Here is a 24,479-nt window from a genome sequence, read left to right on the forward strand (position 1 = left end):
GACCAGGGTGTGACTAGGGTGGGCATTCTAGGTTCTTTATTTCTTTGTTTTCTATTTCTTTGTTTTTGGCCGAGTGTGGTTCCCAATCAGAGGCAGCTGTCTATCATTGTCTCTGATTGGGAATCAGACTTAGGCAGCCTTTTTCCCACCTGTGTTTTGTGGGTAGTTAGTTTCTGTTTTGTGTCTGCACCTGACAGAACTGTTTCGGTTTTTCACTTTGTTATTTTGTTCAAGTGTTTTTTGAGAAATAAAATATCATGAACACTTACCACGCTGCGCTTTGGTCCGATCCTCATTCCGACAAGAGCCGTGACAATATCAAATAAAATTCACCCTTACTGAAAAGTAATTATAGTCTGTTCATCATGTACCCAGAACACTTCAGGGTGAGCATGAAAACATTTACACAAAATGGTCATCATCATGTAGAGGGGAATACTACACAATTTGTACCGTAAAACTTCAAATAAATGCCTGGGCTAGTAATTTAAGTTTTACGGTAATTGTCCACCATGGATTGTGAATGTGGAAAAATGATTCCTTTTTAAACTCGATGTCTCTTTCAAACATATAACTTGTGTTCATGACTAAAGTTATCAAAGCATAATTTCTTCTCCATAAGAGCCTTTGCTCTGTCTACTGAGTTCATGCCCCACAATTCAATCATCCAGTCTGTTACTTCCTTTCTTGTAGCATTGTTCCGCTTTCCTTTTGGAGTTACGGGCAAATGAAACGTCATGTCATAAAATGATTAATCACTGAGTTGATCCAGAATGATGGAAAGGGCCTCCCTCCAGCTATTGTTCATTTAGTTTTTCTAGTTGCTAGAGTTTGTAAAGGATCTTTCACTTTGCCTCCCATCATAAAACTTCACTTTACACTATGATGAATCACTTTGTTGCTTCATTTGCATGTGTACATCACTGTTTTACAGATAGAAGTGCACAGAATATTTCCAAACCATCGTGTATTATTTTATTTGCGTGATATAAAACATGTTGTGCTAGAAGTCAAAAGTAAAAACAAAACAATGACACTTAACTTGTCCTTAACGTCATTGCATTACATACTGTAGTTCTATTTTGTGAAACATGACCATAGATGCATTCACTCATATTTAACAACAAAGCAACCCCATCTCTAAACTGTTGGTAAATGGGTTATAGTAGCTACATGTATGATGTAGTTGTCTTTTACTTGAAAGCTATAGAAGTCATGTGAAAACAAAACAACTGCATTGAATTACAGTAAATGTTGCAGAGTTAGAAAATATATATATTTTGTGAAGCTACATGATCAGTGTACTAAAGTTAACAAAAGCAACAATTCAACCCTAGAGCTCTATTCAATCTGTATTGCTGAAGCGATATAGATTCCGCGATAAGGTCATTTCCGATTGAGCCGACATGCAGCGTTTAACGTGATTGCAGACTCCACTAAAAGGGTAACATTGCCTTTAAATTTTAATCACGCAGTAAAGCTGAATTTCCGAGATGCGGATTGAATAGAGCCCCTAATCTCTAAACTGTTGCTAGTTGGGCTGTAACAAGGCTGTAACAGGGCTGTAGATGTGTTGTCTCCTGTGTTGCTCAGGGCTTGACGGTGAGCTGGGCCTGTCCGTACACCTGTCTGAGGGCAGCACAGTCCAGACTGGCCATCAGCTTAGTTGGCCCCGCCCTACGGGGGGTGACACCCTCGGTCCACGTCAGGGACGAGCCTGCCGTGATCAGACTGGAATAGAAACATACATACAGTACATGAGTGCAATCCCACACAAGCGCACACATACACACACCCACGTAAGCTAAGGACCCTGGGACTAAACACCTCCCTCTGCAACTGGATCCTGGACTTCCTGATCGGCCGCCTCCAGGTGGTAAGGGTAGGCAACAACACATCTGCCACATTGATCCTCAACACTGGGGGGTGTAGGGGTGTATGCTTAGTATGCCTCCTGTTCTCCCTGTTCACCCACGACTGCATGGCCAAACATGACTCCAACACCATCATTAAGTTTGCTGATGACACAACAGTGGTAGGCCTGATCACCGACAACGATGAGACAGCCTATAGGGAGAAGGTCAGAGAACTGGCAATGTGGTGCCAGGACAACAAGCTCTCCCTCAATGTGAGCAAGACGAAGGAGCTGATCGTGGACTACAGGAAAAGGTGGCCCAAAAGGCCCCCCCTTAACATCAACGGGACTGTAGTGGAGCGGCTCAAGAGTTTCAAGTTCCTTGTTGCCAACGAACTAGTTCGTGTCACCAATGAACTATCATGGTCCAAACACAGCAAGACAATTGTGAAGAGGGCACAAAACCTTTTTCTTCTCACGAGACTGAAAAGATTTGGCTGGGGCCGCACGCACTGGGGCCAAGCCTCAACGTCAACAGTGAAGAGGCGACTCCGGGATACTGGCCTTCTAGGCAGAGGTCCTCTGTTCAGTGTCTGTGTTATTTTGCCCATCTTAATCTTTTATTTTTATTGGCCAGTCTGAGATATGGCTTTTTCTATGCAACTCTGCCTAGATGGCCAGCATCCCGGAGTCACCTCTTCACTGTTGACGTTGAGACTGGTGTTTTGCGGGTACTATGTAATGAAGTTGCCAGTTGAGGACTTGTGAGGCACCTGTTTTTCAAACTAGACAATCTAATGTACTTGTCCTCTTGCTCTTGCTCTTGCTCCAGATACTGAACTAGATTAAAGAAGGTCAATTTTATTGCTTCTTTAATCAGGACAACAGTTTTCAGCTGTGCTAACATAATTGCAAAAGGTTTTTCTAATGATCAATTAACCTTGTAAAATGATAAACATGGATTAGCCAACACAACGTGCCATTGGAACACAGGACTGATGGTTGCGGATAATGGGCCTCTGTACACCACCTAAGCATTTCACGGTAAGGTCTACACTTGTTGTATTCAGCGCATGTGACAAATAAAGTTTGGTTTGATATACACACAACACACACACACACACACACACACACACACACACACACACACACACACACACACACACACACACACTCTGCTCACCTGTAATGTTTATACTTGGGTGGCATGACTCCTGGCCCCTCCACACGAACATACACATCCTCCAGATTAAACTTGAATGGGTTTGTGAACTCCACGGTCACCATCATCTCCTCACTCACCTTGGCCAGACCAGACACCTACAGGGAGGCGGATGACAGTTTAGAACAGTCCTGACCCCAGCCGTGAAGACCCAGCTAGGATCGAGAAATGCAGCATATTTGTAAAATCCAGTGTACTTTATATACAGTACAAATTGATTCATTTTGTGCTTTCCACGATGTTCACAAAGTTACCACCAGGTGACCAGACCAGGAAAAAGTCCATCAAACCAGGTCAGGTCACAAAAAAATCTCAGCCTCAGATGACTGTCAGCAAAGATGTCCCCTATGTGGATTAATACGTTTTCTTTATTGAATGTAACTTAATCCAATATAAATTAATTGTTGAACATTGGTTGGATGGAGAGTTTGACGTATGTAGCATTATATTACCTATCTCTAGAGAGTTTGGGGTATGTAGCATTAAATTACCTATCTCTACAGAGCGTTTGGGGTATGTAGCATTAAATGACCTACCTCTAGAGAGTTTGGGGTATGTAGCATGATATGATCTACCTCTACAGAGAGTTTGGGGTATGTAGCATTATATGACCTACCTCTACAGAGAGTTTGGGGGTGTGTAGGGTGACGACCCTCATGCTGGTGATGATCTGGCCGGTCTCCTTGACCTTCCCGGTGGCGATGAAGTGGAGGTTGGCCTGCTCCACCAGCTTTCTCATGTAGTCCTGGGAACGCACCTCCATCACCTGCTTCTCAGCTGGGAAAACACAGAGATTACTTAGGATATGCTTTGTCTCCATGAGTTTTATTTTCATTTTCATGTATTTTCTGGGGCACCTGCTTAAGAAATATTGTAGAGCAACTAGCGTGCTGCTAGTAGAGAATGTTGATCTTACATGCACCCCTTAACCTCACTAGGGTAGGGGCCACTATTTTCACCTCCGGATGTAAAGCGTGCCCAAAGTAAACTGCCTGCTACTCAGGCCCAGAAGTTAGGATATGCATATAATTAGATATATTTGTAGATTTGGATAGAAAACACTCTACATTTTCCAAAACGGTTAACCTCTAATGACTCCCTATCCCGGGTCCGGGAGCGTAATCATCGACTGACACTAATTAGCATAACGCGGACATAAATATTCCTAGAAAATATTCCTATTCATGAAAATCACAAGTGAAATATATTGAGACACAGCTTAGCCTTTTGTTAATCACCCGGTCATCTCAGTTTTTCAAAATATGCTTTACAGCCAAAGCTAGACAAGCATTTGTGTAAGTTTAGCCTTGCATAGCATTTTGTCCAGCTAGCAGCAGGTAACTTGGTCACGGAAATCAGAAAAGCAATCATATTAAATCGTTTACCTTTGATGAGCTTTGGATGTTTTCACTCACGAGACTCCCAGTTAGATAGCCAATGTTCCTTTTTTCCAAAAATATTATTTTTGTAGGCGAAATAGCTCCGTTTGTTGTTCACGTTTGGCTGAGAAATCGACTGGAAATTGCAGTCACGAAAACGCCAAAAAATATTCCAAATTAGCTCCATAATATCGACAGAAACATGGCAAACGTTGTTTATAATCAATCCTCAAGGTGTTTTTCAAATATCTATTCGATAATATATCCACCGGGACAATTGGTTTTTCAGTAGGACCGATTGGAATAATGGCTACCTCTGTATTTTACGCAAGAATCACTCTGAGAGCCATCAGGTGAGCCGCTTACGGGTATTCTTCAACATAAATGCGTAAAACTACGTCACAATGCTGTAGACACCTTGGGGAATACGGAGAAAAAGTAATCTGGTTGATAGCCCATTCACTGCTCAATAGGGACGCATTGGAACGCAGAGCTTTCAAAACATGAGTCACTTCCGGATTGTATTTTTCTCAGGCTTTCGCCTGCAATATCAGTTCTGTTGTACTCACAGACAATATTTTTACAGTTTTGGAAACTTTATATTGTTTTCTATCCTAAGCTGTCAATTACTGTATATGCATATTCTAGCATCTTGTCCTGACAAAATATCCCGTTTACTACGGGAACGTTATTTTTCCAAAAATGAAAATACTGCCCCCTAGTCACAAAAGGTTAAATAATGTCTGTGAGTATAACAGAACTGATATGGCAGGCGAAAACCTGAGAAAAATCCATCCAGGGGGTGGGATTTTTTTATGTTTGTAGTTTTCTATTGAATGCCATTACAGTATCCATTGACTTAGGACTCAAATTGCACTTCCTATGGCTTCCACTAGATGTCAACAGTCTTTAGAAATTGTTTCAGGCTTATATTCTGAAAAATGAGGGTGTAAAACCACTTTGAATGAGTGGACACTGCAGTGTCCCGCCTTTCTTGTTTTTTTCTTGTTTTCCTTTAATATTGACGAAGCTATTGTCCGGTTGAAATGTTATTGACTATTATGACTAAAAACAACCTGAGGATTGATTATAAATATCATTTGACATGTTTCTATGAACTTTACTGATACTTTTCGGATTTTTCGTCTGTCTGTTGTGACTGCCTTTGAGCCTGTGGATTACTGAACAAAATGCGTGAACAAAACTGAGGTTTTTGGATATAAAGAGGGACTTTATCATACAAAATTAACATTTATTGAGTAAATGGGAGTCATGTGAGTGCAAACATATGAAGATCATCAAAGGTAAGTGATTCATTTTATCACTATTTCTGACTTGTGCAACTCCTCTACTTGGCTGGTAACTGTTTGTAATGATTTGTCTGCTGGGCGCTGTTCTCAGATAATCACATGGTATGCTTTTGCCGTAAAGACTTTTTGAAATCTGACACCGTGTTTGGATTAACAAGAAGTTCATCTTTAAACCAATGTATAACACTTCTATGTTTTATGAATTTTTATAATGAGTATTTCTGTTTTTGAATTTGGCGCTCTGCAATTTCACTGGATGTTGGCCAGGTGGAACGGTAGCGTCCCACACCCCCTAGAGCGGTTAACACATACGGACATACACACACCCTCCTCAGCCCCTCCTCCTCCCTCAACCCGCCTACCTTTCTTGGGATCCAGAATCACTCTAGGTGTTTTGAAGAGGAACTCAGAGCTGGTGACTCCAGTGTAATACACCACATTGCCACTGACGTACACGTCCACGGTACGTGCCTGGTCACTCGTGTTGTTGAACTCCAGCTTCAGCTCAAAGTCATCCCCCACCCTCACCTCCATCAGGGGCATGTCTAGCTCCACGTCAGCCTCCGGAGGGGTGGCCTTCTCACGATGACAGCCGTACTCCTCTGCCTTCTCCAGCACCGTGCGCTCCTCGGGACTACCTGTTGATGTGATGAGAGGGAGAGAGTATAAGGCCTCTCACAGAAGTTTCTAGAGTGGTGGTACCCCATTTGCAAAGAGACAAAACCCCTTGTTTTTCCATTTTGTTACCTTCTTTAGTGGGTGTCAGAACAGAAATTACAAGATTATGTTATAATGCTGTTATTGCATCAAATGGTTGTTTTATGCAGCAGAATAGGGGTTGTTAGAACACTGATCTGTGTGTGTTCTACTGAGGAGGGGAGTCTGTAAGATTTACGATGTCTTTGGGTGATACCGCATTCCAGAGCATGAGTTAATGTTTCTGTTCTATAAGGTAACAGGGAGAGATGACTCCAGGGCCAGACCTTGCTCTCTACACAATGAGAACTGTTTTTGCAGCAGCTGGGAAGCTGTGAATTATAAGTATCTTTCATACAAATTTTAACCTTGTGACCCATTCCATACATCTGTTGTTTGTCATGTAGCCTGAAGAGCGTGTATCTTGGCTATAAAAGACCTTTGTACATTTGTCTCGGGGCTCTCAACGAATGATTCATCGACCAGCCGTTGGTAACGTATAGCACTCAATCGATTAACATTATATGTGTGCGTTGTATTGACTTGTTCCCTTATTAATAAGTAAATAAAGATTTAGTTTAAGTATAACTCTGACTTGTGTGATAAGTTTGTCTCTCCTCATTTGATAGTAAAGAAATTAACCACCACGGGGGTAAGATTCCCGTGATGGAAAGTCAGATATGGCAGGGTGTTAATACTTTTTATGACACGGGAGTTAGCAGGAACTGACAAAGACTGACACTTTTTTGCGCAGGTATCCCGGACCTAGACAAAGCCTAGTTCTGATCGAACATGCCTTTTAGTCCAGGACTATAGGCTTAATCTGTGTCTGGGAAACCGTCCCTTTAAATGTTTGCTCTGTGACTCTCCCTCCATCCCTCCACCCCTCCACCCCTCCTCTCCTACCCTCAGGGAACTTGTACTGATCAGTGATGTCACGGCGAGCATCCTGGCCGGGCACTTTGGTCACCACCATCCTGCCAACATGGCTGCTGTTGACCTTGACCGGATCCAGAGTTCCGTCTCTGGGGTTCCGTGAGTAGAACACCACATCACTGTTCACCTACAGAACAGGAAGAATGGAACACGTTCATCATGTAAAACCAGTCATTAGTCAATTAGTCATATATTTGGTCACATATTTAGTCATTATTGTAATAACGTAATGTATGGTAATATACAGTGCATTCGGAAAGTATTCAGACCCCCTTTTCCACATTTTGTTATGTTACAGCCTTATTCTAAAATCTATTAAATATTTTTCCCCTCATCAATCTACACAGAATACCCCATTATGACGAAGCAAAAACAGGTTTTAGATTTTTATGCAAAAAAAGAAAAACCTGAAATATCACATGTACATGCTCAGGTGCATCGTGTTTCCATCGATTATCCTTGAGATGTTTCTACAACTTTTGATAGAGTTCACCTGTGGTAAATTCAATTGATTTGACATGATTTGGAAAGGTACACACCTGTTTATATAAGGTCCCACATTTGACAGTTCATGTCAGAGCAAAAACCAAGCCATGAGGTAAAAGGAATTGTCCTTAGAGCTCTGAGACAGTATTGTGTCGAGGCACTGATCTGGGGAAGGGTACAAAAACTTTTCTGAAGCATTGAATGTCTCCAAGAACACAGTGGCCTCCATCATTCTTAAATGGAAGAAGTTTGGAACCACCATGACTCCTAGAGCTGGCCGCCTGGCCTAACTCAGCAATCGGGGAAGAAGGGCATTGGTCAGGGAGGTGACCAAGAACCCGATGGTCACTTTGACAAAGCTCCAGAGTTCCTCTGTGGAGATGGGAGAACCTTCCAGAAGGACAACCATCTCTGCATCACTCCATCAATCAGGCCTTACGGTAGAATGGCCAGACGAAAGCCACTCCTCAGTAAAAGGAACATGACAGTATGTTTGGAGTTTGCCAAAAGGCACCTAAATGACTTCTCAGACCATGGGAAACCAAGATTGAACTATTTGGCCTGAATGCCACGCGTCACTTCTGGAGGAAACATGACACCATCCCTACGGTGAAGCATGGTGGTGGCAGCATCATGCTGTGGGGTGGTGCACAATTGGCCCAGTGTTGTCCAGGTTAGGGGTAGGTTTGGCCCGGGGTAGGCCATCATTGTAAAATAAGACTTTGTTCTTAACTGACTTGCCTAGTTAAATAAAGGTTCAATTTAAAAAAAAATCTAAATTCAAACGGCAGGGACTGGGAGACAGGATCGAGGGAAAGATGAATGGAGCAAAGTACAGAGAGATCCTTGATGAAAACTTGCTCAGGACCTCAGACCGGGGCAAAGGTTCACCTTCCAACAGGACAACGACCCTAAGCACACAGCCAAGACAATGCAGGAGTGGCTTCGGGAGAAGTCTCTGAATGTCCTTGAGTGGCCCAGCCAGAGGCCTCACCATCCAACCTGACAGAGCTTGAGAGGATCTGCAGAGAAGAATGTGAGAAACTCCCCAAATACTTATTTTCCACCATAATTTGCAAATACATTCATTAAAAATCCTACAATGTGATTTTCTGGATTTTTTTTCTAATTTTGTCTGTCATAGTTGAAGTGTACCTATGATGAAAATTACAGGCATCTTTCATCTTTTTAAGTGGGAGAACTTGCACAATTGGTGGCTGACTAAATACTTTTTTGCCCCACTGTATATATATATTACCATAGTAATAACCCCCCAAATATGTATAGTTACTGTATATTCACTGTTAGACTAACAGTTCACTAATTCAAACTTTAAATTAGCTTTCTTGGTAAGTGGTCAGTAAGGGTTGTAACATTTTGTATACTGTCCTGTGCAGTTAGTGCCCTGCTCCACTAGGATGGCTCGTCGTTGCAGTCTTTACCTCAGCAAACAGGAATGGTGCGTCGAACGGGAAGCAGATCTGTCCGTGTTTGATGGCCTGGACAGATGCAGGACCACACCTGTACATCCCTATGGAAAGACACATTAGGTATTTTATTACAAATACGTATTAGTACAGTATAACATAGTTACTACCTCTTAAACATGGTCAGCAAGATCAGTAAAAGTGTACACGCGCATGTGTGTGTGTGCGCATCTCACCATCGCTGGTCTCCTGGGGTGTAGCATCCACAGCCTGCCAGCCCCCAAACCCTTGAGGAAGGTCCGGCCTGCTCATGTAGCACTCGTTCCAGCAATGGTAGTTCCTATGGCAACATAACCATCCCATCATTTCACTGTAACATCCAATGATTGTAAATGCAGTGTATGTAGCCTTTAAATGCAGTGCATGTAGTCTTTAAATGCAGTGTATGTACTCTAAATGCAGTGTATGTACTCTTTAAACGTAGTGTATGTACTCTTTAAACGCAGTGTATGTAGTCTTTAAATGCAGTGTATGTACTTTAAATGCAGTGTATGTACTCTAAATGCAGTGTATGTACTTTAAATGCAGTGTATGTACTCTAAATGCAGTGTATGTACTCTAAATGCAGTGTATGTACTCTTTAAATGCAGTGTATGTACTCTAAATGCAGTGTATGTACTCTAAATGCAGTGTATGTACTCTAAATGCAGTGTATGTACTCTTTAAATGCAGTGTATGTACTTTAAATGCAGTGTATGTACTCTAAATGCAGTGTATGTACTTTAAATGCAGTGTATGTACTCTAAATGCAGTGTATGTACTCTTTAAACGTAGTGTATGTACTCTTTAAACGCAGTGTATGTACTCTAAATGCAGTGTATGTACTCTTTAAATGCAGTGTATGTACTCTAAATGCAGTGTATGTACTCTTTAAACGTAGTGTATGTACTCTTTAAATGCAGTGTATGTACTCTAAATGCAGTGTATGTACTTTAAATGCAGTGTATGTACTCTAAATGCAGTGTATGTACTTTAAATGCAGTGTATGTACTCTAAATGCAGTGTATGTACTCTTTAAACGTAGTGTATGTACTCTTTAAACGCAGTGTATGTACTCTAAATGCAGTGTATGTACTCTTTAAATGCAGTGTATGTACTCTAAATGCAGTGTATGTACTCTTTAAACGTAGTGTATGTACTCTTTAAATGCAGTGTATGTACTCTAAATGCAGTGTATGTACTCTTTAAACGCAGTGTATGTACTCTTTAAACGCAGTGTATGTACTCTAAATGCAGTGTATGTACTCTTTAAATGCAGTGTATGTACTTTAAATGCAGTGTATGTACTCTAAATGCAGTGTATGTACTTTAAATGCAGTGTATGTACTCTAAATGCAGTGTATGTACTCTTTAAACGTAGTGTATGTACTCTTTAAACGCAGTGTATGTACTCTAAATGCAGTGTATGTACTCTTTAAATGCAGTGTATGTACTCTAAATGCAGTGTATGTACTCTTTAAACGTAGTGTATGTACTCTTTAAATGCAGTGTATGTACTCTAAATGCAGTGTATGTACTTTAAATGCAGTGTATGTACTCTAAATGCAGTGTATGTACTTTAAATGCAGTGTATGTACTCTAAATGCAGTGTATGTACTTTAAATGCAGTGTATGTACTCTAAATGCAGTGTATGTACTCTAAATGCAGTGTATGTACTCTTTAAACGTAGTGTATGTACTCTTTAAACGCAGTGTATGTACTCTAAATGCAGTGTATGTACTCTTTAAATGCAGTGTATGTACTCTAAATGCAGTGTATGTACTCTTTAAACGTAGTGTATGTAGTCTTTAAATGCAGTGTATGTACTCTAAATGCAGTGTATGTACTCTAAATGCAGTGTATGTACTCTTTAAACGCAGTGTATGTACTCTTTAAACGCAGTGTATGTACTCTAAATGCAGTGTATGTACTCTAAATGCAGTGTATGTACTCTTTAAATACAGTGTATGTAGTCTTTATATGCAGTGTATGTACTCTAAATGCAGTGTATGTAGTCTTGTGGATTAATTGTGTTTTTAAATGGTCAATTCAAATCAGAAGGTGATTTCAAGCATTGTCTGTCATTGAATCAGTTCTACCAAATGAAGTAGTGTTGAGCGATTCACCAAAATGTTGTTTTTTGGGAGGGTTACTTTCTTCCATTTACAATAGTTCACAAAAAAAAAGTTGAACTACGTGGGATGCTGGCTGAAGGGAGTTGTAGTGTTCATTAAGCAAATATTCAAGCTAGTTCAGCGCAGAAACGTGGTAATGAACTACTTAATTAAGCAATAACACATGAGGCGGTGTGTTATGACATTTTATCATGACTGTGATGTGGTCATAGCCACGAGGCTATGTTATTTTATTGGGATCCCCATTAGCTGTTGCAAAAGCAGCAGCTAGACCACCACAGCCATGATAAAATGCCATAACACATGGCCTCAAGTGGATTATTGCTTTTATACAACGGGTTACCAGCATTAAAAAAATCAAGATTATTTTCCAAATGATCAATTGTTACACAGAATATGATGTTACATTCAATAACACTGATTGTCAAATGATTTCAATTGTCGTCTGTCACTCTGAATCAGTTCTACCAGATGGAGTCCTTGGTGCGGTGCTTGTCAATTCTGCCATTCTCATCTAGGATAACATCAGTCTTCAGGTTGCCGTCGTTGTCGTGGGCAGAGAAGAAGTTGGTGACAACCCTGGCGGGGATGCCCAGACAGCGCAGGACTGGAGAGTGGGAAGGGAAGGGAAATGATTTCATCAGCAAATAGAAAAGAAATATAAGGAATTCTGCACATCAAAGAGGGGAATAAGTTATTTCAATTATGTTTGTTACAATAAACTAAACAGCAGCAGCTTGTCACTCCAAACCGTAGACTGCTACTGAACCCCAACCCTATTCTAACACTCTTCATTCTCTAATAATGGGTGGTATAGCCATTCATACTAAGGCAATGTCTCCAAATCCTGGTCCTGGGGACCCAAAGGGGTGGACATTTTAGTTTTTGATCGAGTACTAAAACAGCTGATTCCACTAATCATCTCATCATCAAGCCTTTGATTAGAATCAGGTGTATTAGTGCTAGTTGCAAAACCAAGAATGTGCACCGCTTTTGGGTCCCCAGGACCAGGATACCTTAGTATGAATGTCTTGGAAAACACTGTACTGGGGGATGAACGGTGGTGTTGCGAGTCTCACAGGTGTTGAAGACGGCAGCATAGACCCAGCACTGGGCGTAGCAGACGGGTGTCTTGCTGCTGGAGTAGTTGAGGAGGATCTCAGTGCTTCCTGTCCAGGAGGTGGGTGCCACTCCGTAGGTGTAATCACCACTCCAGTTCCCCACCAGCACCCCATCGTCGTCATGAGAGTTCAGCTGGGAGAAAGAGAGGTAAATATGCTGTAGTTTGAGTCTGAAATGGCACCCAATTCCCTTTATAGGGAATCCCTCTCTTTTGTACAAATCTGTCTTCAGTACAAATCTCTGTTCTGTACAACTCTCTCTTCCGTACAAATCTCTCTTCTGTACAAATCTGCCTTCTGTACAAATCTCTCTTCTGTTCAAATCTGTCTTCTAATATGGCTTTTTCATTTCTCCATTGAGTTTTACTTGTACTATGTGAAAAGGTTGTAAGAATGTTATCTGAATTGGTTCTCTGTATTGTATTGACTGGTGGTAACCACGTAACCCTCACCATGGCGGAGGCCTTCCGGGCTACTTTGATGGCGTCGCCCCGGTTGGTGATGGGCATGGCAGCTTTATCCATGATGAACAGACAGGCATCCAGCACCCCATAGTCAAACTGCAACAAGCAATGTTTAAAATTGTGGATTAACTTGTAAATATGCGTCTGAGGATTTTATGGTCAGTCTTTGTATTCAAAGTAATACATGCGTGGAAAACATCTAGTGTGGAACATGTGTGGGAATTCTCTGTTGCACGTCGGGCCAACCAACCCAATTTATCTGTGACTATATTCACAACACAGCATGGCTTCTTGGGCTTTATTAACAGACATACACTATGTAATTGTGTTTTGAAATGATTGTCCAAACAATGTAAAATGATGTGTACCTGACCAAAGTTCCAGGGCCGCTCAGACATGTCGTCATATGCCCCGTGGTAGATGACCCCCACCTCGTTGAGAACACACTCCTCCCTCTCATCGGCATCATCCAGGAACACAGAATCACCTGATGGAAGGAAAACAGAACTTTAGAATGGAATTCAAAATTCAAAATAGCTGTCATCAGTCAGTGTCGATCACAGACCTGTTGCCCAGGCGTTGAAGAGAACGTAGAGGTCTCGACTCTCGTCCCTCCTGGTCCTGCGGATTCCGTAGGGCGTCACCACCGCCACGTACGTGCGCCACTTTCCCACAATGCAGTCTGGCGCGGGGGTGATGCCCACTGTGACTACGTTGTCGGTGCTGTCCACCACCCGGCCAGCCCACGGGCTCTGGCGGTCCTTGGCCACAGACACGGGGATGTAGGTGCCCTTACTGTACTGGGGACTGCCCCCTGGTGGATTGGTGGAACAAGAGGAATGACATGTCTTGCTAGCTTGCTAACACTGAGACTTCCGCTCCGGGGGTGAAGTTTCATCTAGGATTAGCTCCCCCTTCCCCAATTGTAACCTTAAAGGCCCAATGCAGTCAAAAACTAGATTTTATTGCATTTTATGCTATGAGGTTGGAATAATACTGTGAAATTGTGAAAATTATGATAATGTCCTTTTAGTGTAAGAACTGTTTGAAAATGTTTTAAATTTCTGCCTGTTTTGCTGGGATGGGGTTTTGGCTTTCCATGGCAGCATCACCATGTGGTAAATGAGTTAATAGACCACTAAGAAAGAGAGTTCCAAACCTCTCTACCAATAACAGCTCATTTTCAGTTTTCCCCTCCCCACTCAGACCACTCCCAGACAGTTCTAGCAAAATTCTTGTTTGAGAAATTACTCTTTGCTGAGAAGCTATTTTGTATTATTTTTTTTACCATTTTAATTGAAAACAATCATAGTATGGCACTTCATTGTTACCCATTGGACCTTTAACCATTAGTGGGGAGTATGCAAAACTGACCCCAGATCAGCAACTTCACCTTACACCGAGCCTTCGCATTAAGCTATGTTAACACCCTGGACTAGAGATGTGGTACTAGAGACATGGTAAAATCCTGGACTAGAGCCATGGTAACACCCTGGACTAGAGCCATGGTAACACCCTGGACTAGAGATATGGTAACACCCTGGACAAGAGCTAGGGTATTACCCTGGACTAGAGCTACGGTAACACCCTGGGCTAGAGCTATGGTAACACCCTGGACTAGAGCTACGGTAAACCCTGCACGAGAGCTATGGTAACACCCTGGACTAGAGCTATGGTAGACCTAACCACTGATTCAAGAAAGAAAGATAAATACAGTACTACATGCACACTGTTGAATCCCTCCTTAGTTTGATTATGTTTCAAGCTGTTAGATTAAAAACTGCAGGAGCATTTAACAGTGTATATTTATTCCATGACATTACTTTTGAACCGCTTCTAAACTAGTAACTATGCATACAGAGTGAGATGTTTTTGATTCTGGGAAGCTTTTTAGGTGGGGGTTTATTTATCTCACCAATGACGAACTCCACAGCAAACTGATCATCGGAGGGTTTGTAAGGACGGTCAAAGGTCACCTTGAGCTGGAACTCCTGGCCCCTACGGACGATGAGGTGGTCACTGGCATACAGGTGTGTGCTGTGCTGTGGCGTATTGACCTCATCTGGCCTCCGCAGCATGTTCACGTCCCAGATGTCCAAGAACTCTAGAGGGAGGGAGAAGGGGAGGGAGGGAGCGAGAGAGGGAGAGTGAGAGAGAGATGGGAAAGAGAGAGAGAGAAAGGGCGCAGGAGAGCGGAAGAGAGGTGGCGGGAGTGAGAGCGAGGGGGCGGGAGAGAGGGGCAGGAGAGCGGGTGAGAGAGAGAGAGGAGCGGGAGAGCGGGTGAGAGAGAGAGATAGAGGGGGCGGGAGAGAGAGGATGGGGAGAGAGAGGGGCGGGAGAGTGGGGGAGAGAGGGGGGGGCGGGAGAGAGAGAAATGGGGAGAGGGAGAGAGAGAGGGCACGGGAGGGAGAGATAGAGGGGGGGCGGGAGAGAGAGAGGGGGGCGGGAGAGAGAGAGGGGGCGGGAGAGAGAGGGGGGGGCGGGAGAGAGAGGGGGGCGGGAGAGAGGGCAGGAGAGAGAGAGAGAGAGGGGAGGGTGGGAGAGAGAGGGGGGGCGGTAGAGAGGGCAGGAGAGAGAGAGAGAGAGGGAGGGTGGGAGAGAGGGCAGGAGAGAGAGAGCGAGAGAGAGAGAGAGGGGAGGGTGGGAGAGAGGGCAGGAGAGAGAGAGAGAGAGAGAGAGAGAGAGAGGGGAGGGTGGGAGAGAGGGCAGGAGAGAGAGAGAGAGAGAGAGAGAGAGAGGGGAGGGTGGGAGAGAGAGGGAGAGAATATATAAGTGTATAAGGTAAGAGGAGAGACTTGAAGAAGACTGGAATTACTGACTTTTGTCATCATAACTTGGGCCCTGAGTTTATCCTGGTCAAGTTAGGTGGTCATGGAAAACTCTGGGCCCTACATTTATGGGATACAGTAGAAACACAGAAGCAGGATGCAATGTGGAAAATGTCAAATGTGGTAGAGTTTATAATGTTACCTCATAAGCATAGCAGGTATTTATATGGGAGTGTTCATGTTGATTCACCTGCAAAGGGCAACCTGTCATCATTATCTGGCTCCAAGGAGCATTCCTGTGAGACGAGGCCATACCCCAAACTATTCAATCTTTGTTGTCATTCAGTTAAGCCTGTAATCGATTGAAGTGTATTTGAGATTTAAAAAGGCTTCTGAAAGTTTGTAATTTCCAAAATGTCAATGACTTATAATCCACATAATTCACATTTCCTGTTGCTGCAGGATTATTTTCTTGCAGTAGCAAATTTACTCAAATTAAAACCCCACATTAAGAGTGGGAAGTATTGTTCGAAGTGGTCCGAATGTGGGGCCATGCCCCCCCACGTCCATAAATTTGAGAATTTTTCATTTTTCAAACACATGAAACAATTTAGAGCCATAATCCTTATGCTTAATTTTAAGTAAATAATATGTATGTATTTCAGCATATCTATGCATACTTCTTGTGCTGTCTGTGTCCTCCTTACTGCTGGTTCTTTTAAAATATATATATAATATATAAAAAAAAGAAAAGGGTTTTCTGCATCTCTGCTAAAATCTGGGTAAAATATTGAAAGGAATGTGAGTCTTGTTCAGTACATTTATTTATTGCTTGCTTTTCTAAAGTCTACCAACCTTGCCAGCATGCATGCCAGCTAAGATAGTTAAACAAGCCAGCTACTCTAACTTGATCGATAGCCTGAAATGTCTTCTTGGTAGCTAGTTAGGTCCCCAATCTCCCAATCTCCTATCTGGGCTAGCTAAAGCAAACTTCATAAAATTGCTAGGTGGCTATACTGTAGTATTTGTTTTAAAACAGCACACATCCGAGGGGGCACACACACAGTGCCTCCTTATCCTCCTCACACACACACACGTGTACACACACACACACACACACGTACACACACACACACACACACACACACACACACACACACACACACACAAGCTCATTCTCCTCCTCACCCCTGAGTGGAGGAGGTCCTCGGGGTCCAATTATGCCGAAGGAATCGAACTCAGGCACCTCCTCCCCCTCTGCATTGGAGCTGGCGATGGGGGCGGCGCTGCGGCCGCGGTGGGACACCTGGGGCGGTGGCTGGGCTGCGGGCTCCGGGTTAGACATGGTACTAGCGCTGAAATGTCACCTCACAGGCCTGGGACACATTCAGATGGACGGACAGACAGACAGGCAGAAGGACAGGTAGACAGGCAGACAGACATACGGGCAGACAGACAGAGTGATAATGTTATAATACACCGCAGAACAGTTCAGAAGTTCATAAAGAATAATATTAAATGGGCAGGAGGGGATCTGATCCCAGATCAGCAATCTGAGATGCTTAATGAACACCGGTCCTGAATTCCATCCATGGTAGCATATCACTGACAACTCCATTCATATTCAGCTAACCCTTTGAGAGGACAGTTGTACTGTGGATGCCAAGGGATTAACTGTTCCGACAACCATCTGTTTCACATTGAGTTATGGCAGCAGTAGTGAACGTAAGTACGGAGCTGGACGAGACACACGCAAACTTTAACACAAGCCACATGTGTGTATATATATATATATATATATATATATATATATATATATATATATATATATATATATATATATATATATATAAATTATTTGCATATCAGTGACTAGATCAGCAAACTTAGGTATGAAATGCTTTGTGGTTTGACTGAGAGGAGCCTGTGTTTGTTTTTGTCTTGTTGTTTATTTATGTGCTGTATAAATAAAACGAGGGCGCAATTCCAAAAAGCGGTTGGCAAAGTCAAACATTTTTGTGTTGTTTGTTTTGGCGTTGTGTTATTCTGAGTGCCATTAAACTGTGCAGTTCAGCTGAACAAACTAAAATGAAAGAATGGTTGTTAACCATCAAGGAATTCTAAACTTGAATCATCCCTGATTTTGTGTCAGCTGGGGGTCACAACAGTGATGTCATCACATTTCTTTGTTTAGAATCAACATGTTGGATTCATTTTTTTTTTTTTATATAATTTGGGCATGTAGTGAAAAAGACTATGCACCAATAAAAATATGCCAGTATTTGTGGTAAACTTAAGTAATATTATGGAACAGATTTAAAAGTAGGAGGTAATAAGAGTAAGTAGGCGGTTATAATATAAATGAACAAACTACATACTCTATATCCAAGTCCAAACCTGGCAGTTCACGAAATGGGCTTTGCATTTAGCGCAGGTCCAGCAGTCATAAAACAACAAGCTATTAGACACCATCATAAACTACAAGCTATTAGACCCCATCATAAACTACAACCTATTAGACCCCATCATAAACTACCAGCTATTAGACACCATCATAAAACAACAAGCTATTAGACCCCATCATAAACTACAACCTATTAGACCCCATCATAAACTACCAGCTATTAGACACCATCATAAAACAACAAGCTATTAGACCCCATCATAAACTACAAGCTATTAGACACCATCATAAACTACAAGCTATTAGACCCCATCATAAACTACAAGCTATTAGACCCCATCATAAACTACAACCTATTAGACACCATCATAAAACAACAACCTATTAGACCCCATCATAAACTACAACCTATTAGACGCCATCATAAACTACAACCTATTAGACCCCATCATAAAACAACAACCTATTAGACCTCATCATAAAACAACAACCTATTAGACCCCATCATAAACTACAACCTATTAGACCCCATCATAAACTACAACCTATTAGACCCCATCATAAAACAACAACCTATTAGACCCCATCATAAACTACAAGCTATTAGACCCCATCATAAACTACAACCTATTAGACCCCATCATAAACTACAAGCTATTAGACCCCATCATAAACTACAAGCTATTAGACCCCATCATAAAACAACAACCTATTAGACCCCATCATAAACTACAAGCTATTAGACCCCATCATAAACTACAACCTATTAGACCCCATCATAAAACAACAAGCTATTAGACCCCATCATAAACTACAAGCTATTAGACCCCATCATAAACTACAAGCTATTAGACCCCATCATAAACTACAAGCTATTAGACCCCATCATAAACTACAACCTATTAGACCCCATCATAAAACAACAAGCTATTAGACCCCATCATAAACTACAAGCTATTAGACCCCATCATAAACTACAAGCTATTAGACCCCATCATAAACTACAAGCTATTAGACCCCATCATAAACTACAAGCTATTAGACCCCATCATAAACTACAAGCTATTAGACCCCATCATAAACTACAAGCTATTAGACCCCATCATAAACTACAAGCTATTAGACCCCATCATAAACTACAAGCTATTAGACCCCATCATAAACTACAAGCTATTAGACCCCATCATAAACTACAAGCTATTAGACCCCATCATAAACTACAACCTATTAGACCCCATCATAAACTACAAGCTATTAGACCCCATCATAAACTACAAGCTATTAGACCCCATCATAAACTACAAGCTATTAGACCCCATCATAAACTACCAGCTATTAGACCCCATCATAAACTACAAGCTATTAGACCCCATCATAAACTACAAGCTATTAGACCCCATCATAAAACAACAACCTATTAGACCACATCATAAACTACCAGCTATTAGACCCCATCATAAACTACAAGCTATTAGACCCCATCATAAACTACAAGCTATTAGACCCCATCATAAACTACAAGCTATTAGACCCCATCATAAACTACAAGCTATTAGACCCCATCATAAACTACAAGCTATTAGACCCCATCATAAACTACAAGCTATTAGACCCCATCATAAACTACAAGCTATTAGACCCCATCATAAACTACAAGCTATTAGACCCCATCATAAACTACAAGCTATTAGACCCCATCATAAACTACAAGCAATTAGACCCCATCATAAACTACAAGCTATTAGACCCCATCATAAACTACAAGCTATTAGACCCCATCATAAACTACAAGCTATTAGACCCCATCATAAACTACAAGCTATTAGACCCCATCATAAACTACAAGCTATTAGACCCCATCATAAACTACAAGCTATTAGACCCCATCATAAAACAACAAGCTATTAGACCCCATCATAAAACAACAAGCTATTAGACCCCATCATAAACTACAACCTATTAGACCCCATCATAAAACAACAAGCTATTAGACCCCATCATAAAACAACAAGCTATTAGACCCCATCATAAACTACAAGCTATTAGACCCCATCATAAACTACAAGCTATTAGACCCCATCATAAAACAACAAGCTATTAGACCCCATCATAAACTACAAGCTATTAGACCCCATCATAAACTACAAGCTATTAGACCCCATCATAAACTACAAGCTATTAGACCCCATCATAAAACAACAAGCTATTAGACCCCATCATAAACTACAAGCTATTAGACCCCATCATAAAACAACAAGCTATTAGACCCCATCATAAACTACAAGCTATTAGACCCCATCATAAACTACAAGCTATTAGACCCCATCATAAACTACAAGCTATTAGACCCCATCATAAACTACAAGCTATTAGACCCCATCATAAAACAACAACCTATTAGACCCCATCATAAACTACCAGCTATTAGACCCCATCATAAACTACAAGCTATTAGACCCCATCATAAACTACAAGCTATTAGACCCCATCATAAAACAACAAGCTATTAGACCCCATCATAAACTACAAGCAGTGGTGCAAAGTTACTAATGTTGGATTAGTTCAAACTCCATTGAGCCATAAGCTTCCATCTAATAGGGACTAACATCAAAACCATGGAAGTAAATTAAGTCTCTAGACACATACTGTAAGTCGATCATGCACAGACGATGCAATCTCTATTGCACTCCACACTGCCCTTTCACACCTGGACAAAAGGAACACCTATGTGAGAATGCTATTTGTTGACTACAGCTCAGCGTTTAACACCATAGTGACCTCAAAGCTCATCACTAAGCTAAGGACCCTGGGACTAAACACCTCACTCTGCAACTGGATGCTGGACTTCCTGACAAGCCGCCCCCAGGTGGTATGGGTAGGTGACAACACATCCACCACGCTGATCCTCAACATGGGGGCCCCACAGGGGTGTGTGCTCAGTGACCTCCTGTACTCCCTGTTCACTCATGACTGCACATCCAGGCACGACTCCAACACCATCCTTAAGTTTGCCGATGACACAACAGTGGTAGGCCTAATCACCGACAATGACGAGAAAGCCTATAGGGAGGAAGTCAGAGATCTGGCCATGTGGTGCCAAGACAACAACCTCTCCCTCAACGACATCAAGACAAGGAGATGATTGTGGACGACAGGAAAAAGATGACCGAGCACGTCCCCATTCTCATTGATGGGGCTGTAGTGGAGCAGGTTGAGAGCTTCAAGTTCCTTGGTGTCCACATCACCAACAAACTAACGTGGTCCAAGCATACCAAGACAGCCGTGAAGTGGGCACGACAAAACTGATTCCCCATCAATATACTGAAAAGATTTGTCATGGGTCCTCAGATCCTCAAAAGGTTCTACAGCTGCACCATCGAGAGCATCCTGACTGGTTGCATCACTACCTGGTATGGCAACTGCTCGGCCTCCAACTGCAAGACACTATAGAGGGTAGTGCGCACGGCCCAGTACATCACTGGGGCCAAGCTTCCAGCCATCCAGGACCTCTATACCAGGCGGTGTCAGAGGAAGACCCTAAAAATTGTCAAAGACTCCAGCCACCCTAGTCATAGACTGTTCTGTCTGCTACCACACGGCAAGCTGTACCGGAGCGCCAAGTCTAGGTCCAAGAGGCTTCTATAAACAGCTTCTACCCCCAAGCCATAAGACTCCTGAACATCTAATCACATGGCTACCCAGACTATTTACGCTGCTGCTACTCTCTGTTATTATCTGTGCATAGTCACTTTAATAACTCTACCTACATGTACATATTACCTCAATTACCTACTAACTGGTGCCCCCCCCACACATTGACTCTGTACCCCCTTTCATATAGCCTCGCTATTGTTATTTTACTGCTGCTCTTTAATTATTTGTTACTTTTATTTATTATTTTTTTATGTATTTTTTCTTAAAACTGCATGGTTGGTTTAGGGCTTGTAAGTAAGCATTTCACTGTAAGGTTGTATTCGGCGCATGTGACAAATAACATTTGATTTGATAAAGCAGCATTAAGATAAAGATCCCCCCACCCAACCACCCCCCCCCCCGGGGGTCTTTACTTTCACAGCCTGTTTATTATAGGTTGGGAGGAGGGGGGTGGGTTTTATTGAAATGAGTATGCAAGAGTTTTAATAATTCAATACACTGGTTGTTTTCCTAAAATGTTAGTATGGCACAGCATACGTCATGCAGCTTTGTGGCACAAACACCTATTTGAGAATGGAGTCGTTATATCATGGGCGTGTGCTGTGCTGGTCCAGGAGACAGGTTTGGGGTTTATGTCAACCGAACAGCATTTGTGTCAACCAAACAACCCAGCATTTTTGTGTGCATTTAGAGTGCACACAAACGTGCATTCTGTAGAAACAACATCACCACAGGTTTTTATAGATGTTCTTTGGGACTGTGCCTATTTGTTGTGGAAATGCTTCAGGATATTACTATTTTCAGCCATAAATCAATGGATTATACCATAGATATACTGTATAGGGCTACATTTTTTTTTTTAAATACAGTGAACCTCATTATAATCTCGCAGTGTGATTTAGTTTGTAACTTTTCTTCAACAATGTGTGTTATAAGGAGCTGATTATTAAAACTTTTTTTTAAAACTAAGCAATACATCAAGTTCTCTTTATGAAGCACATTGTTGAGGACATTTTTCAAATGTAGTCATGCTGTCAGATTATAACCAGCTTTATATCATGTTTTCCACTTTGCGCCATGCCTTTGCACTACAAAAATGTCCCCATACAGTTGTATGTAGTGTGGTGTGTACATGCATTAAATATACACACTTGTGCAAGCGTGACTCCTGCATTAATAGTATAACAGCATTTTACAACCAAATGCCAAAGTAAAGGAAAAGAAAAAGACGCAGAAGCATCAAATAATCCTGATTCTGAACCAGATCACAGTGTGGAATAAACTGAACCAGATCACGGTGTGGAATAAACTGAACCAGATCACAGTGTGGAATAAACTGAACCAGATCACAGTGTGGAATAAACTGAACCAGATCACAGTGTGGAATAAACTGAACCAGATCACAGTGTGGAATAAACTGAACCAGATCACAGTGTGGAATAAACTGAACCAGATCACGGTGTGGAATAAACTGAACCAGATCACGGTGTGGAATAAACTGAACCAGATCACGGTGTGGAATAAACTGAACCAGATCACGGTGTGGAATAAACTGAACCAGATCACGGTGTGGAATAAACTGAACCAGATCACGGTGTGGAATAAACTGAACCAGATCACAGTGTGGAATAAACTGAACCAGATCACGGTGTGGAATAAACTGAACCAGATCACGGTGTGGAATAAACTGAACCAGATCACGGTGTGGAATAAACTGAACCAGATCACAGTGTGGAATAAACTGAACCAGATCACGGTGTGGAATAAACTGAACCAGATCACAGTGTGGAATAAACTGAACCAGATCACAGTGTGGAATAAACTGAATCAGATCACAGTGTGGAATAAACTGAACCAGATCACAGTGTGGAATAAACTGAACCAGATCACAGTGTGGAATAAACTGAACCAGATCACGGTGTGGAATAAACTGAACCAGATCACGGTGTGGAATAAACTGAACCAGATCACGGTGTGGAATAAACTGAACCAGATCACGGTGTGGAATAAACTGAACCAGATCACGGTGTGGAATAAACTGAATCAGATCACAGTGTGGAATAAACTGAACCAGATCACAGTGTGGAATAAACTGAACCAGATCACAGTGTGGAATAAACTGAACCAGATCACAGTGTGGAATAAACTGAACCAGATCATGGTGTGGAATAAATAACAATTCAAACCAGCACTCTGTTCTCATGCTGGAACTGGAACATTCCATTTAGGACTTTCATAAGCCCCCAGGTCCCCACATTAAAATAGGCTTTTATTAGCGTTTAGAAAAAATGTTAAGGTGCTGTAGTATGTAACAAAATCAAGAGATGGAGACACGGCCCGAATTAAAGGTCTTACAGTGACCAGTGAAGACTAAACTCACCTCTGTAGAAGTTGAAGAGGGGAAGGTTGCAGTAGACTGGTAGAATTGTTCCTCAGTCGGCTGAGTGTGTCTCTCTCACACAGAAAAGCTGCTACGGGCTCTCTGTATGGGGACCCTCTGCATCCACTTATATACAGGGGAGGGAAGGGCCCTCTCCATGGCAGAGATAGTGTGTGTGTGTGTGTGTGTGTGTGTGTGTGTG

The 24,479-nt window shown here is 42.0% G+C and overlaps 1 protein-coding gene across 1 annotated transcript; it reads right to left on the reverse strand.

Moving 5' to 3' along the window:
• Positions 1–952: 952 nt before the first annotated feature.
• On the reverse strand, positions 953–24,450 carry LOC110532935 (coagulation factor XIII A chain). The gene is made up of 15 exons (XM_036987431.2): positions 24,278–24,450; positions 17,028–17,215; positions 14,987–15,175; positions 13,637–13,885; positions 13,440–13,558; positions 13,060–13,167; positions 12,566–12,740; positions 11,955–12,093; positions 9,548–9,651; positions 9,327–9,415; positions 7,369–7,525; positions 6,129–6,404; positions 3,694–3,854; positions 3,039–3,175; positions 953–1,731 (listed from the first exon to the last, which is right to left on the reverse strand). Exons 2-15 carry the CDS (start codon positions 17,182–17,184, stop codon positions 1,590–1,592), a joined length of 2,202 nt encoding a protein of 733 aa, XP_036843326.1. The 5' UTR covers positions 17,185–17,215; positions 24,278–24,450; the 3' UTR covers positions 953–1,589.
• Positions 24,451–24,479: the final 29 nt, after the last annotated feature.

Source organism: Oncorhynchus mykiss, chromosome 9, assembly GCF_057628025.1.
Source record: "Oncorhynchus mykiss isolate SJ-2025 chromosome 9, ASM5762802v1, whole genome shotgun sequence".
NCBI lineage: Eukaryota > Metazoa > Chordata > Actinopteri > Salmoniformes > Salmonidae > Oncorhynchus > Oncorhynchus mykiss.